This window comes from Fistularia commersonii, chromosome 5, assembly GCF_037954325.1.
Source record: "Fistularia commersonii isolate RoL2024-O1a breed Wild chromosome 5, RoL_Fcom_v1.0, whole genome shotgun sequence".
In the NCBI taxonomy this organism is placed as follows: domain Eukaryota; kingdom Metazoa; phylum Chordata; class Actinopteri; order Syngnathiformes; family Fistulariidae; genus Fistularia; species Fistularia commersonii.
The window spans coordinates 10,481,505-10,496,861 of NC_141288.1; the positions used below are offsets into that span (position 1 = coordinate 10,481,505).

At 41.3% G+C, this 15,357-nt stretch overlaps 1 protein-coding gene across 2 annotated transcripts; it reads right to left on the reverse strand.

Annotated features, from left to right (window-relative positions):
* Positions 1 to 1,118: 1,118 nt before the first annotated feature.
* Positions 1,119 to 14,975, reverse strand: il17ra1a (interleukin 17 receptor A1a). 2 transcript variants are annotated; one of them, XM_086146761.1, is made up of 11 exons: positions 14,750 to 14,975; positions 10,759 to 10,783; positions 9,956 to 10,102; positions 8,216 to 8,337; positions 7,075 to 7,201; positions 5,360 to 5,407; positions 5,043 to 5,191; positions 3,773 to 3,847; positions 3,610 to 3,679; positions 3,214 to 3,321; positions 1,119 to 3,127 (listed from the first exon to the last, which is right to left on the reverse strand). In XM_086146761.1, exons 1-11 carry the CDS (start codon positions 14,843 to 14,845, stop codon positions 1,728 to 1,730), a joined length of 2,367 nt encoding a protein of 788 aa, XP_086002887.1. In that variant the 5' UTR covers positions 14,846 to 14,975; the 3' UTR covers positions 1,119 to 1,727. The 2 variants fall into 2 exon arrangements, with proteins under 2 accessions (XP_086002887.1, XP_086002888.1); XM_086146762.1 differs by lacking the exons at positions 8,216 to 8,337; positions 9,956 to 10,102; positions 10,759 to 10,783; positions 14,750 to 14,975 and adding an exon at positions 7,342 to 7,519.
* Positions 14,976 to 15,357: the final 382 nt, after the last annotated feature.

Consider the following 15,357-nt stretch of genomic DNA (forward strand, 5'->3'; position numbering starts at 1 on the left):
TTAGTCTGGCTCTTGTATTGTACTGAGAGCAGAACAACTCCTTCTCCATTGCTCCTCACATCTTTACCAAAGTACTTTAAATGTTCAATTTTTATACTGTTTTGTATGGTTTCCTTTTACAAGTACTCAACTAACCCTTTGCATTTGTATCCTATGCAGTACATAGAAGCTTTCAAACAATCTTTTTTTTTTTTTTTTGGATTAGCACAACAAGCTGAAGAAGGTTTAACCGTTATTTCACATCCAATCGGGTCTCTAACCTGCATGAGCTGGAACGTCGATACTTCACATGATACTACCAAAGGACAAGCTAACACAGACCTGAATATTCCAAGGACCCAGTCGTGATTATTCATTTTTTCTATTTTAGACTATGTGAAATATTTGTGGAATTTCAACACTGCTGTCTCATAGAGTAAAAAATATGGGTTTCTTTCTAATGTGTTTACAAGGAAACAAACATGGCAGTTGTTTACAGATAGCACTATCTGTACTGTAAAGTAGTGTGCTGTAAATCTGTACCAATGTAATCCAATCAGTGTACTGTAGATGTAAGACGTTGGAGTTGAAATAAATCAAGAGGAAAGTGACCAAGCAGTATGGAGAGCGGGTTCACGACTCGTTTGAAAAAAATAACACCTCATACTGGAAAAACACATTAAAAGACGTTATGGAAAAATTAGTGCAAACCTGAATAAAGAGAGATTGAAACAGGGATCGAGGAAATGTAATTATGAAGTCTGATATTCAGAAACCAATTATCCATATCAGTATTGCAATATCTGCTTAGGTAGCTGTACATAAATAAGTAAATAAGATAGGTGTGGCTTAAATTGGCAAGCATTTTAGTAAGAACATTTTGCAACAAAAAGAGAAAAAATACATATACACAAAATGTGACAAACAAATTATGCCCTTCCATTTTTTAAGCAGCCGTGGCAAATACTGCATGTTTCTTTAAAGAAAAGCAACAATACAACGCTGATTAAGCAGTGAGAATACAGGCAATATTAAGTTTACTTGAAGTGAAACATGCATCTGTGAAAATGAAACACAATGCAAATGTATAATGAGTCACCTGAGAAAGAAAAACTCAAGCCACCAGAGAAATCAAAATCATTATTAATTCCTTTATGCCATTCTCCACCCTTGGAGGGTCAAGCTATGTCTGTTGTTACACTCTACTTACAACACGGAAATAAACGCTGTGCGTGAACACAAAGGTGCTTTATTTTATTATTCTTTTTCGCTAATGGGTTGAATTAGCAGAGATAGTGCACAGCACTAAACCTGCCTGTATATGTTCCAGAGTTAGCCTAAGAATATAATTATCATTCCATCTTCTGGACAGATGGGTTTAATCCAAGAATGAAAATGAAGCGGTTGAATTATGATTCATCTCTAAACTCCAGTGTTTGTCCTGATCAAATTACCTATTCAAGGTAAGTTGAAAGTTTTTTTTTTTTTTTAATGTTACCGTTGCATGAACTACTCAGCCAGCATCCGTGGTGTCATTGCAGTGGGGTAGGTAAATAATACAAAATTAAAAACTCACAACCCAAAGCTATTAAAATCAATTGAAAGGCCATTAGATTCAATAGTTTTTAACCAAATTAACTGCTTTACCATATATATATATATATATATGCTGATATATATATATATATATATATATATTCTCCAGAAGGAGGGAGGGACTAGAAACCTCTGCTCCAAAAATCCAAAAGTTACTGAAAGCTGTTTTCAAAGAGCTCCTCCTGCAGCCTGGCCAGTGCCAGCAGGGGATCATTGTGCTGGACAGACACTCTAGAGCTGTATCCATGATCCGAACCACTGCTCAGACCCTTTCTACTGTACTCCAGAACCTCCTGCTCCTCCATCTCTGAGGCCTGGCCCGGGCAGAGCTCAGAAGGAGGGGGGCATTGGCTCCCCGTGCCTGATGACTGTGGGGGCGCTGAGGATGGGGCACTGCCGCAGGCAGAGCCGCTGAGGTCACCCCGAACGTAGAGCTGGCTCTCAGGAAGGAGGGAATCCTCTTCTTCGTGCTCCACGGGAATGTGACTAACATGATCCGCCTTCATGAAGATCCAATTCTGTTGTGCGGGGGACGTCTCCATGACAACAGGCTCGACTACGCAGAGTGACGGTGTGCTGCGTTGGTCCAGGCCTGCCATGTACTGAATTTTGCATCCTTGAGCCGCCGCTACTTCGACAAATGCTTCCGACACCTGGTGGCGCTGAGGGTTCACTTCGGGGTTCATAACCTGAACGCTGCAGTTGTTGGAACTGATATCCACAACTTGGGTACGGACAGGAGGCCCGTGCTGGATCAGAGGTATGCTTTCGTGGATGGGTGGGATCTGTAGCTGCTCCAGGAGCCGTCTGGATTCGCCCCGGACCTCCTCCTCACCACTCAAGCACTCCCTCTCAAACCAGTCCGGATTCTCAGACTGGAAAGACTGGAAGGTCTGGATGGCTTTCTTCAGGGCGCTACCGGAGGGGCACTTGAAATACTCCTCCCCGCCGATACCCTGAATGTGGTTGACTTGACCTGGCTCGTACTTCTCCATGTCCAGGATGCGGAAGTACAGCTCTTCAAAGTGCTTCATCAGTTTGTACTTCACGGCAATGTCAAACAACAATGGCACATCCTCCTCGCTGCTGATGTCGTTGAAGTAAGCCACCATGTATTTGCCCAGCTTGCCTACCTGGTGCATGTCTGGCAAGAAGAGGTTGAGGAAGGGTGTGAACATATCGTCCATTGGGGAGAGAAGATCCTCCCTCAGGGTCACCCTGCCATGGTCGCACATGGCCCTCCACTTCGCCTGGACGCCTCGCGAGCAAAGCACCAGGACTTTATCCGAGGGGTTGGTCAGCTGACGCTGCTGCCACTCCAGCCAGCGGAGGCGACCCACCACACCGACAGATGTGGTGTCCAGCAGGTCCACCAGCACCTTGGCGCCGCATTTGGCCTGCAGGAAGGCACACAGCTTCAGTACCACGTCCCTGTAGAGCCGGTGATCTTGGGAATAGATCACCAGAACTTTGGGGATTTGCTTCAGTTTCTGATATTGCTGCTGCTTTGGGTTCTCATCTCCACCTGGTGTTGGTACAACACCACGTTTGCCTGAAAGTAAAGAGAAGTTTCTTTATGAATAAAACATCCAATACTTCCATAGCTGATATTTGAAATCTGATCGTCCGATACTGAACCTGACTTCCTGCAGAAGATGCACATGGTTACAGCCAGGAGCAGAACCAGGAGGGCTGCTGAGGGGGCGACGAGTGTGTAAAGACTGTAGTCTGAAGTCTCTGTCTGCTCTGCAGCCAAGAGTTGATATAAACTTCATTTCTTACCATTTTACAAATGTGAAACTGTCAAGAATGGCACTGACAGCAATCTTAATAGTCCAACTTTTTAAGTAGTATAGTACATTTTACTTTAGTCATGCTACAAAGATACAAATGTGAAACTTAAAACATTTTTTGGAATTATCTCTTGCTTCTTTAGTTTACAATGCTTCATTGAGCCAAACTCTTGTGAATTGTCATCATAACGTCTTTAAATTTAGTATTAACTGCCGGAGCAACTCTCCATCATATCCTTACTTGGACAGATGCTCAACGTCCTCTGGTGACGGGTGCAGTCGTAGCCACATTTTGGGAATAGTGGATTGATCTGTTGAAAGAAAAAGAACAGAAAAAAATGAGTGAAACGGAGGTTTGTGCTCGGTGGGTGAATGAGCAAGCGAGCGGATGTGAAAGGTCTCACGTCCACGTTGAAATGGCAGCAGGACATCGGCCACTTATTCAGCTCGAATGTGGTGTTTAGGGTTGTCTGGTTCTCCTGGGAGCGGGGGGTTCCATGTGTACGGTTATCAATCGAAAATAGGGACACAGTGAGAAAGAATAATTATGAAATATATATGTACACTGCATGTATATGTACAAAAACACTTACATGATATGAAATTCATATATGTAATACCATTTAGCTAGATACACAAGATTGTTCACTACATTGCTTCAAAAAAATCATTGGCATATTTGCCAACATCAATCAATCTAAAAATATGGAAATGATTTACATAAATCATTATTTTTAAAATAATATTCACATAATATCTATATATATATCTATGTGTCAGTTTGAATGACATTCTAATACCTGAAAATAATTTTTAAATACTCTCAAGAAGGACAGGGCAGTTTATCATATATTGTCAAACTAGAGTGTTTACGTACTGTTTACATACAAAAATCTAAATACAAAAGGTCTATCAAAAAAATGTGTATATATATATATATATATATATATATGTGTATATATATATATCAGCATTTGAAAATGTCAAGAGTAAATTGGCAATTAGTAACTTTAAAAATGAATCAAAACGAAAGTAACCTTAAGATAAGGAAGAAATAAATCAATAACAATATCAAAAACAATAAACCAACAAAAAAAGAAACTACAAATTTGCAAAAATTTAAGAAAAAAAGAATAACGGATAGAAAACAAGTGAGCAGTTCGAAACAAATCGAAAGGAACACAATAGGACCAACAAGAAAAACATACTTGGAACATGTTAAACATGAAAACGATTGGCCTCTGTTTTTTTTTATTTATATATGACTCATCTTCACACCCTCTTCATTCTGTGTTCCAACATGTCTTCATTGACGAGCGGGTCTGCTGCTATATTTATACACTATAAAAAAAGGGGCTTCTGAATAAATCAAGGGCCCCCCCCCCACGATCCAGCCCTGTACATTCATGGGCCATAACACAACTGAATCTTGCAGTGTTGCAGGATGTGATGGTCTTCTGAAATATCCCCTGCCTGAGTATGAGTGAAAGTAGGTTGCAGATGTAATGAGCGCCTTTATTTCAACACATGAAAAATGCTACTTCCTGTTTTTTTTTTCTTTTTTTTTTTTTTTAAAAAAGGGAAATCTGGGGCTGAAATCTAGGCTGTAGCCGCAGACTGTCGTGAAAGACAAACTCCTTTACCTTTTAAGTCTGCAGTGAAGCGCAGCCTCACCTTGTTTGTGCGTGCCATATATTGCACTGAATTGCAGGTCACGGTAACGATGTAGTCATTACACAGCATGTCGGTTCTGAAGCCAACGGTCAGCCTCCCCCTGACGCCAATAACTGCTGAGAGCGTGATATTAGGCTGCCATAAACTTCCTGCAAAGGCACCACAAAACAATTCTATTTTAATCATCACTAATGTAGGCCTAGTTGTAGTATTTACTACATTCATATTTTCATCCACTTCCAAAGTAACTAGAGGTCAGAAGAGTTTTGGATGTGAAACAATTTTACCCAGGATTCCCGATGTTGTCAGTCACTCACCCCTCTCTATACAAAAATGTGTCACCTGCATGTCTTCGTTCTGACAATCTGAGGAAAAAGCCCAGATGATTAAAAGGAAAGTCTTGTAGAGAGAAAGAGAGATTACAGATGCACAAAGTTTCCCTAGTTTTGTCCATTTGTCCATTCAAACACAGTTGCAGCTCAAAATATTTTGAAATCCTGTGAAGGACCATGCAGAGCCCATATTTTCACAGGAGATGACATACTGTTTTTTTTTATACATGACGAAAACATTAGCTTTACTACTATATGACTTCAAATGCAGCCTCGGGGGGGCAGGGGCCATTGTCTCCCTGAGACGGTCCCAAGCCCAGATAAACGCCGAGGGTTGCGTCAGGAAGGGCATTCGGCATAAAACTTTTGCCAAAACCAGACATGTGAATCAAATCTAATCACCAGATTACACCGGATTATCTATTTGCATTACCATATCTGGTGGAGAAAAAGAGAAAAGCCTTCATAATTTGTACACTTTTCATCAATAGCTAACAAAGCTCATCCCCCCCTTGAACTGGCAGCTCACCCACACACACTACAAGAACCTACAACTAATTTAAACAAAATCAAAACTGAGGCAGAATTTTTGTCAAGATGACAATCAAACCAGATCATACCGGATTGGTAAAGGCCCGGGTTAACAATGACGACCATTGGTACCGATTAACCACAGGGAACCAATAGATCAAGATGTTGAAGGATTTCAGGTACTTGGGGTCAACAGTTCATAGCAACAGAGAGTGTGGAAAAGAGGTGAAGAGACGGGTTCAAGCAGGTTGGAATGGGTGGAGAAAGGTGTCAGGGGTACTATGTGGTAGAGGACTATCAGCCAGAATGAAAGGAAAGGTGTACAAGACAGTGGTGAGACAACAATGCTGTATGGCCCAGAAACAGTCACAATGACGAAAAGACAGCTTAAGGTAGCAGGGATGAAGATGCTAAGGTTCTCTTTGGGAGTGACCGGGATGGATAGGATCAGGAACAAGTCTATCAGAGGAACAGCACATGTTAGATGTTTTGGAGAGAAGGTCAGAGAAGACAGACTGAGATGGTTCTGTCACATACAGTGGAGGGATAGTGAAAATATTGATAGACGGATGCTGGAATTGGAGGTGCCAGGCAGGAGGTCTCGAGGAAGACCAAAAAGAAGATTTATGGACATAGTGAGAGAGGATATGAAGGTAACTGGTGTGAGAGAGGAGGATACAGAGAATAGGGTTAGATGGAAAAGGCTGATTTGCTGTCGCGAACCCTGAAGGGAAAGGCCGAAAGGAGAAGAAGAAGAAGAAGACCATATAACTTCACCATACGATGCTGGGGGGGGCTGTCTAAACAATTAATAAAAAGATACTAAAGAATAATAATTCATAATGGTTGAAAGAAATATAAGAATTCCTGCCGTTTAAATCACTTATCGAAACAGATACTTTTTTTTAAATACCTTGCATGTGACACAGCCCCTGCGTAAATTATCCAGCAAATCAAAACTGGTAAAACAAGAGCTTTATTTTTTTAAGGAGGTTAATCACTTACTTGACTGACTTGTATGTAAACTATTAAAATAATATTTAACAAGGAAAAAAAAGAAAATATATATATGAGGAAACTTCTATCTAATAAGCTAGGGACATGGAAAAGTTTGTTCCCTTTGTTCTCGTCCAAAGACAAATAAAAACTAGGCTGTTTTTTTGTCTCACCGGGGACGGTGAGGTCAGCGCTGATGTCATAGAAGCTGTGTCCCACTTCTGGCTTTGGGATGTTGAAGACGGAGACCCGGTATGTCTGGCCCGGATCCAGCACCAGCATGTTAGCCAAGAAGGACCACTGAAAACACAGAATGGCACAGCATCACTGATCAACATGGCTGACAGCTAATGATTGACAAAGTGCAATTAGCTAACTTTAATATTACAAGCTTTAGTCAAGGAAGTTTATTATATCTGGGCAACAATGTGTTTGCTCACCAGGATGATCCCCTTTATCATTTCTTGTCCATTTGATAATTTATGACCATAGAGGCCAAACAGAAACATTAGATGTAAACTTGGTTCTTTGGGGTCCAAACTAGAAACAAGATACTTACATTGTATTTAGGAAAAATCAAGACCTGAGTGAGGACCTGCACATCTTCCTAAAGCTGAGAATCAGCATCATATCTAGAAACCCACTTCAAAGAAGATCTGATAATGGCTGACAGTTTAGTTCAAGCTGGGCCTGTGACGCACAATGAGTGGTGTGAACAGCCGGAGGGCAGGCCGCGGCTGATTGGAGGAGAGGCACATGGCAGCAAGTGAAAACAGGATTGAATAACTGACAGCAGGAGAAAATAAACAGACAAGAAAAACAAAGGCTCTGATTATATAACCCTTCTGACAAGCCCTCATTATCATTCCTAACCTCTATTCAGCTTCCTGAACCCAAACCCTAGGGGTTGGGGGATGAGGTTGAACATCAAGGTGCCAATCTTACCAAGAATGCTTCAGACCACCAGCTGGTTAAGAGCTTGAAACAGCCTTAAGGTACATCAGACAAGTGGTTGTCATGATGACTGAATCCTGCATAACTTCAGTCAGTGAGGTTAAGAGCAAAGTGGGTCAGAAGGAACAGGAAGCAGAATAAAACTGATTGTGATAATGCGGCTGAAAAATGACTGTGCTTGATGGTTTGACTTAAAGCCAACTGTCTTGTCTTGTTAGACGAGACAGTCAGCGAGGAGGAAATGGATGTCTCGAATAACTCTGACTTGCACGTGAAACTCTATAATAAAATGGGAAAAAAAACTAAAAGAGATGATAAAAAAACTAAACACACTGGGTAAAGTCCATGATCTTGACCCACCTTCTCCCCCTCAGGATTTCTCATTGCGAGATTCCCTTTGAAGGAGTACCGGACACACTGATTCCTGTTCGTGGAGACAACCAGCAAGTGCAGCTCAGAGGCCTTCAGGTAGCGGATGCTTCCTGTGGAGAGCCGAGTTCAAGGGTCACTTCCTGTTACTACTTACACACTCAATAGCCGCATTTCACATTTGTAGTTTTAACTGTCATTTAAGTAATTAGGCACTGATGGATTGACCATGGAAGTGAATTAACCTGTATTTCAAGACTGCACAAATTGGTTTATCCAGGATACTAAAACTTTCTGAAATGAAATGGAAACACAATGTCTAATACTTGCCACTTGGTTTGTTTGCTTGCATCTGCACAGTATGTTAACAACAGCCCCGTAGGGGCCTTCGGGCCACAAAGCACTTTATGCAGTTCCTAGAACCGTTTCAGGAACTTGGCATAATTTTCTTGCATTAGGACAGCTTATGAACAAGGGACCTCAGTTCCTGGAAGCATTTTCTCTCCTACTCCAAGGTTGGGTTTCTTATGGTTACCCAGGAATTCTTATTACATAGGTGCTTGATGCTTGGTAGAACTCATAAACCACGGCAATTACCCGATACTTCTTCGGAAGTGCCATTTTTAAAAACTACTGTGGTAACTGGTCAGCTATGGTTTTGCAACAAACTAATCAGCACAGACCGCATTGTGGCGCAGTGGTTAGCACTTCAGCTTCACAATACAGAGGACCTCAGCCTCATAGCACAGAGAGCCCTGGATCAGTTCCGACAAGGGGGACCTTTCTGTGTGCAGTTTGCATGTTCGCAGCGTGCTCGTCCCACAGATTTTGCCCCGAGTGAATGGTTGTTTTTCTAAAAAAACAGTTGTTGCAATTGACTGGCGACCAGTCCAGGGTGTATCATGCCTCTTGCCCAATGACAGCTCGGATAGGCTCCAGCACCCCTGAGTGCAGGATAAGTGGAAGAAGATGAATAAACAGGGACAAAGAGGTAAATTTTCTTCTGGCCTGCTAAAGAGTGATTTTGCCAAAATGTCACCGTTAGCTAACGGAGGGGGGTTTCACACTGTGGAGCAGTGCTTACATAATTAAACCCCTTTCATAGTTCCACCATGCACAGCATGAAAGCTGAGACAACTTTACTCTCCATGTTATCGTCTTAGTGGTGGTTTGTTTTTCAGTTTTCGAGCTTAAGGTGCACGTCAATGACGCTTGCGTCATACCAGTCCCTACTATGGTCCCTTACTGCCTCAGCCAATGCAAAACAAAAAAAGATACCCCTGGAGTGGGGTAGGGGGGATTATTGGAACGAAATCTGATCTGGATAATTCGTAGAACTGTAGTCTTAGAACTTGTCTGTTCAAAAGTGGCTCTTGCCTGTTATTCAGTTTCTCCTGAAAGAATATGAGAATATGACTCGGCTATTGAAACATGCAACCACGTTGAAAGATACAGCCTATTTTAGCCTGCTAACTTGTTAGCAAGATCTTTCTGAAATCTACTTGAAAAAATAATAGATTGAAGGAGTAGAAGGGATGGACTTTTGGTTACTTGGCTATGCAAGTACTTGCAGTTAGCAGTTTCGAGGCTAGCAGTTAGCATTTCAGTGCCCAAGCCTGAGGGTGTAATCATGATTAAATACAACTTCATTAGTTCAAGTCAAAGTTGGAGATGCCGCCTCTTTGCTTCCCAGGTTTGTTACCCGACAGATCCCCGAAGTCACTGACTCACCGTCATCCTTGATCTTCCAGGTGGCAAGTAGAACAGGGTGCAGGTTATTTGCTTCATCAGATCTGATAGTGATAGATAAGTGCAGGTCCTCAGGAGCACTGGGGGTGTAGTCGTTCGTTTTCAGCCAATCCGAGTCCATGCAGTTGGCTTGAAACATGCGAGAACACATAGCACATGCCCCATTAAGACTTTTAAAAGAGCACATTCATTCAATCAGTCATGTATTTTGTGCATGTTAAATCTCTTCGACATTATGACCTTTGATGCGCCGCTAACACTCCCTGAGGTAGTTTCTAGTGTGCGGTGATGCTCTGCACATTCAGACAAAACCTCTTTCCTATGTGAATTTTTACAGAACCACCATTGAAGTTGACTTCAAAATGCTCAACTGCTTCCCGTGTGGCAATGGGATGGGAAAGATCCCAGTTATGCAGGCCTCGAGTCAAAATGATGTTGTTGGTCTTAAAAACATCGCATCCAATGATTGTTTTGTGGATGATGGAGAAGAAGAATCCACGATTGTGTTGTCTTAATGCACCACCATAATGTCACATTGAGCATGGTGAAGTAAAAATTAATGAATAAGCAAAACAAAAACAACATATAAGACTTCATTAAGTAATAACAAATGATTGTAATGTTGCATATTTGTTTCGCTATAAAACATTACATCCTTAAAATCATGAAATCTGAGGGTGTCTAATCTTCAGAGGCATAAACTGGAGTGATTTAAGGCACCATTGCTAATTGGTTGTGCAGACGTGGCACATAGCAACAGCGGAGAGAGAAGGAGCGATACTCACTGAAGGATACTGAGCAACTCAGTCCCTGCAAGACAAGAGAGAGATTCATCAATTCAGAATTTATCAAGCTAGAAAAGTGCAAAGCCAAAAGGTTTTATTCATCCATTCATTCATTAACTATGTGTCCTATCCTGTGGTCAGAGTTGTAGAGGGAGGGCTGGAAACATCCCAGGTGTCATTGGGCGAGACGTGGGGTTCACAATGGACCGGTCACCAGTCGATCACAGGGCCATATATAGAAACATACAACCAACCACCCTCTCATTCATACGTGTGAGCAATTTAGAGTCTTCAATCGACTTGCAGCTTATTTTTGGACTGAGAAAGAAAAACAGAGAATCCTGTGGAAACCAACGCAGACACCGGGAGAATGTGCAAACTCTACGCAAAAAGGCCCCTGTCAGAATCGAATCAGAGACCTTCTTGAAGTGAGGCGGAAGAGTGAACCACAGCTCCACTGTATCAGGCTAAAACAATATCAATGTAACAACAACAGTAATAATAATAGGGATAGGAATAAAACTGCTTTCATTATCCATAACTTTTTAATTTGAAATAGAATCAGAAGAATCAGAAATAGCTACTGCAGATTACATCATACAGTAGAAAAACAATCCTGTTCAAGGATGATATGTTCATTTTCTGAAATGAACAATTACAGCTAATTCAGGTAAAATAGATTCCTCTTGTTTTTAACCTTTAATCCAAATCAGTTCCCTTTTTGGGAAGTTGTGTTCAGCTCAGGGGAGACATCAATGGCAACTGATAGCCAAAGTGAAATGTTTGAATGAGTGGTATCGCAGGTTGTTCTTCCCTCCTGTTGTTAAGACTGTACAGTACAACCAGCACGGTTCTCAGCAAACAACAATGCCTCGCTTTCCATTTGCAATCAACAATTGTCATCTAACGTATGTGCGATACCTCATATACAAATCACAGTTTACACTGTAAATATGAAGTCCACATTGGATATATATACTCCAGTTGATACTCTCAATACTAAGTTGTATATTCAATTTTTGGACAGAAACATCCCCCCGAATTCGGCCGAGAAGATTTTGAACACCCCAGATAAAACCTTTCCACATGATATGGTCGGATCTCTTTTCCTCACAGAAAGCCTACAAAAATCCGGGCTTTGACAGATCCAGTCTTGATGTATTTCATTGTGGCAATGATTTCAGTCATTACGTCGTTCAACTCGGGATTCAGCTGTTCAAATGCCTGTGCTATTTGATGTATCATACCGTGCGTCTGCTTCACATTGAGAGAGAAGTGCCAAATGTATGCTTATAGTCTTCCTCATTTCCCAGAAATATCCTGAGCTCCATCTTTCCAGACCCTCCTCTTTTAAATAAGCAACTGTTATTTTGAACAGTTTGTCATCAGTGGCTCTCTCATTTACACGTTTGCAGAAAATCAAATACCTCTTAAAACCAATGCCATCAACAAATCTGACAAATGTCATCAATGAACTGTCAGTCACTTGGTTCACCTGCTTCGCGAAACTCTTGACTCTTATTTTGCCATCAAGTTGCTCCTCTACATCTTTTGACATGTCACAACCCTGATTCGGTTATTTGACAAGGGAATAGACCATTACTTCATCAGTCGTGGTATGTCAATACCAGAGGGAAGTGCAAGTATTAATTCCTAACCTTTTTACACTGCGCAACTCTGTAGGCTTCTTTATGTGAGGTGAGTTGAGCATTTGCAGGTACATATGCAGCTTTAGTGAAGTGAAACAGACGTGTATAACAACCGCGCTATTTTTCTCTCAAGAAGTCAACTAACTTTTCTCTGTGTCCATATGTGTAGTCTCTAAGTGGCATCTCAACTTGTTCAGCTTCATGCTGTCAGCTATTGCTGGTAGTATTTTCTTGTCTTTGTTTGACCAGTTCTTATTTTCAATGGAAATTCATCTGCTGTCCGTTTAGCTGGTTGTTCAGTCACAAAACTTCTCTGTGCTTCGGTAACCTGCACTGCAGCATGCGTCAGATGTTTACATTTAGCCTTGCTCAGTTGGGTAGCCAAATCTGCATTTTTCCTGCAGTTTCCATATTTTGTATTAAGTGCTATTAAGTGCATATTAAGTGCTGCCGGAGGCTGATTTTGTTCCATCACACAAAAGCAATCCATAATTTTGTCATACAAACGTATGTCCATTAGGTTTGGGGTCAATTTATGTTAAAACTGGCTAAAAGGACAAAAACAAACAAACTATAGTGCTCATAGTTTTTAATGCCATCATGTTGCTAACTGTCCTTCAGTTTTAAGGAGATTGTTAGAATCACAGTGCAGAGAGTAAAAACTAAGTCTGATCTTCAGGACCATTTCTGGTGATACAAATAGTTTTGTTACTGTGATTAACAGCGACAACATGTCTCACAAATATGAGGACACCAGATCCTCTCCCCAAATGCACTATGATGATGATATCATCAGGTCACACCATAGAAAAAAGTGTTAATAATTAGTAGACTTTCTATCAATAGCATACAGAGCCTATCCCTCCTTGATCTGGCAGCTCACTCACACACACACAACAAGAACCTTCAACTAAATTAAACAAAATCAAAACTGAGGCAGAGTTTTAGTCAATATGACAATCAAACAAGATCATTCCGGATTGGTTAGGGCCCGGGTTAACAACGACCGCCATTGGTTCCCTACAGAGAACCAATGGAAAGTGGGAAACTGTAGGTCCAAGGAGAGGAGGAAGGCGTGTTTGGAAGCAGAGGGAGAAGAGGAAATGCAAGAGTCTGGGACTGAGTGTAGGGATTTTGAATGTTGGGACTAAGACAGGAAAAGGTACATAGTTGGTCGCCATGAGGCAGAGAAGGAAAGTGGATATATACTGTGTGTCCACCAGACCAGGTGGAAAGGTAGTAAGGCTAGAAGGTTAGGAGCAGGCTTTGAGTTGTACCATCATGGTACTGACGAGAAGAGAAATGGAGTAGGAATTATCTTGAAGGAGGAGTTTGTTAGGAACGTTCTGGAGGTGAAAAGAATGTCAGGTAGACTTATAAGTCTGAAACTGGAAATTGAATGTGATGCTCAATGTTGTTAGTGGCTATGCTCCGCAGGTGAGATGTGAGTTTTAGGAGAAGGAGAAGTTCTGGAATGAGCTAGATAAAGTGATGCAGAGATGAGAGAGTGGCAATTGGTGCAGACTTCAATGGGCATGTTGGTGCAGGCAATACAGGGGATGAAGAAGTGATGGGTAGATCTAGTATAAAGGATAGCAAAGGAGAGGGACCGATGATGGCAAAACAAAGGGCTTGCGATGACCTAGATGCTCGGTTGGACAGAGAGAATGATCTATACAGGTTGGCAAAACAGGGAGATAATGATAGAAAGGATGTGCAACAGATGCAAGAAGCGTGATGGGACGATGGAAAGAAGGTGGAAAATGAAAGACAGGCAAGGGTAGAAGAGGTGACTATTGTGGGCCAAAAAGTCACACAGATTAGTAAAAGTGAAGTGAGGAAGGCATTGAAGAGGATTAAGGGTGTAAAGGCAGTTGGTCCTGATGATATACTTGTGGAGGTGAGGAAGTGTCTAGGAGAGGCAGCGGTAGAGTTTCTGACTAGATTGTTCAACAGGATTTTAGAGAGTGAGAAGATGCCTGAAGAATGAGGGGAAAAAAAATGAAAGTATACATTTATCTTCAGTGGCATAAATTTATGCTGGTATATTTATTTATTAAATACGTCCTCACTTGTTTATACCTGCTTATAACTAGTATATACTTTACATACTTTTACTGCTAATTCTATTTTGAGTTATATGTTAGTTTTTGTTATATTTCTGCGCCCTGTGCAGGAGCCGCCGCAACAAAAGCAACGACCCCCTCAGGGCTCAACACAGTGTTCTGATTCAACAATAAATCTAAATTGATCAAATTAATAAATAAACAAACAAATAATCGGGCAGAAATCACAACGGACCGGATCTTCAGTGAGAACCGGTGAAGCCGAACCGGACTCACCTGCTGGGTACAGTTGACAGGCGGGTTACTTAAAACCCACACGGCGGACGACAGGCACGCAGACATTAGCGTCAAAACGACCGTTCGGAGTATCATTTTTATATCTCAAAAAAAAGTTTAATTCCCTAATAAGTATTCGAGCTAATTTTGAGTGGCTGAAAGCGGAAGCGCCATTGAGAACCTCTAAGAACCGAACACTTCCTGCTCCGACAAGGACTCTACCTGTTTACCGTCAATCAGTTTATGCTGCCTTCAGGTCTCATGGGAATGTCGAAAACTTTTTGTCCTGGCAACTAGATTTGAATTTCTTCACTTGAAGACGTTTCACCCCTCATCTGAGAGGTTTATGCATCAGAACTTCATGTCCAGTTTCCAAGACAAGAAGATTTCGACAATAATTCAGCATGACCTGGATGTCTGAGAATCTCCACAGACAAATCTCATGGGAATATACATGCCCAGATATGTGAATTACACTTCGACCGCTGATTAGAAAAAAATACAACTCTTAATATTATTATTTGTTTTCATCAAAACGTGGAGGAATTCTCTGTTCAAATAAGATACAAACAATTATCATCGTCTTTTTTATTTCCCAAACAATTTAA

Excerpts from the sequence above, each read along its gene's own strand:
- il17ra1a (XM_086146761.1), bottom strand. The coding sequence starts at position 14,845 with ATGATACTCCGAACGGTCGTTTTGACGCTAATGTCTGCGTGCCTGTCG. Across the intron at positions 10,784-14,749 it reads CTGTCAACTGTACCCAGCAG|GGACTGAGTTGCTCAGTATC; the intron begins GTGAGTCCGGTT and ends CTTGTCTTGCAG. Across the intron at positions 3,680-3,772 it reads GCTGCCATTTCAACGTGGAC|ATCAATCCACTATTCCCAAA; the intron begins GTGAGACCTTTC and ends TTCTTTCAACAG.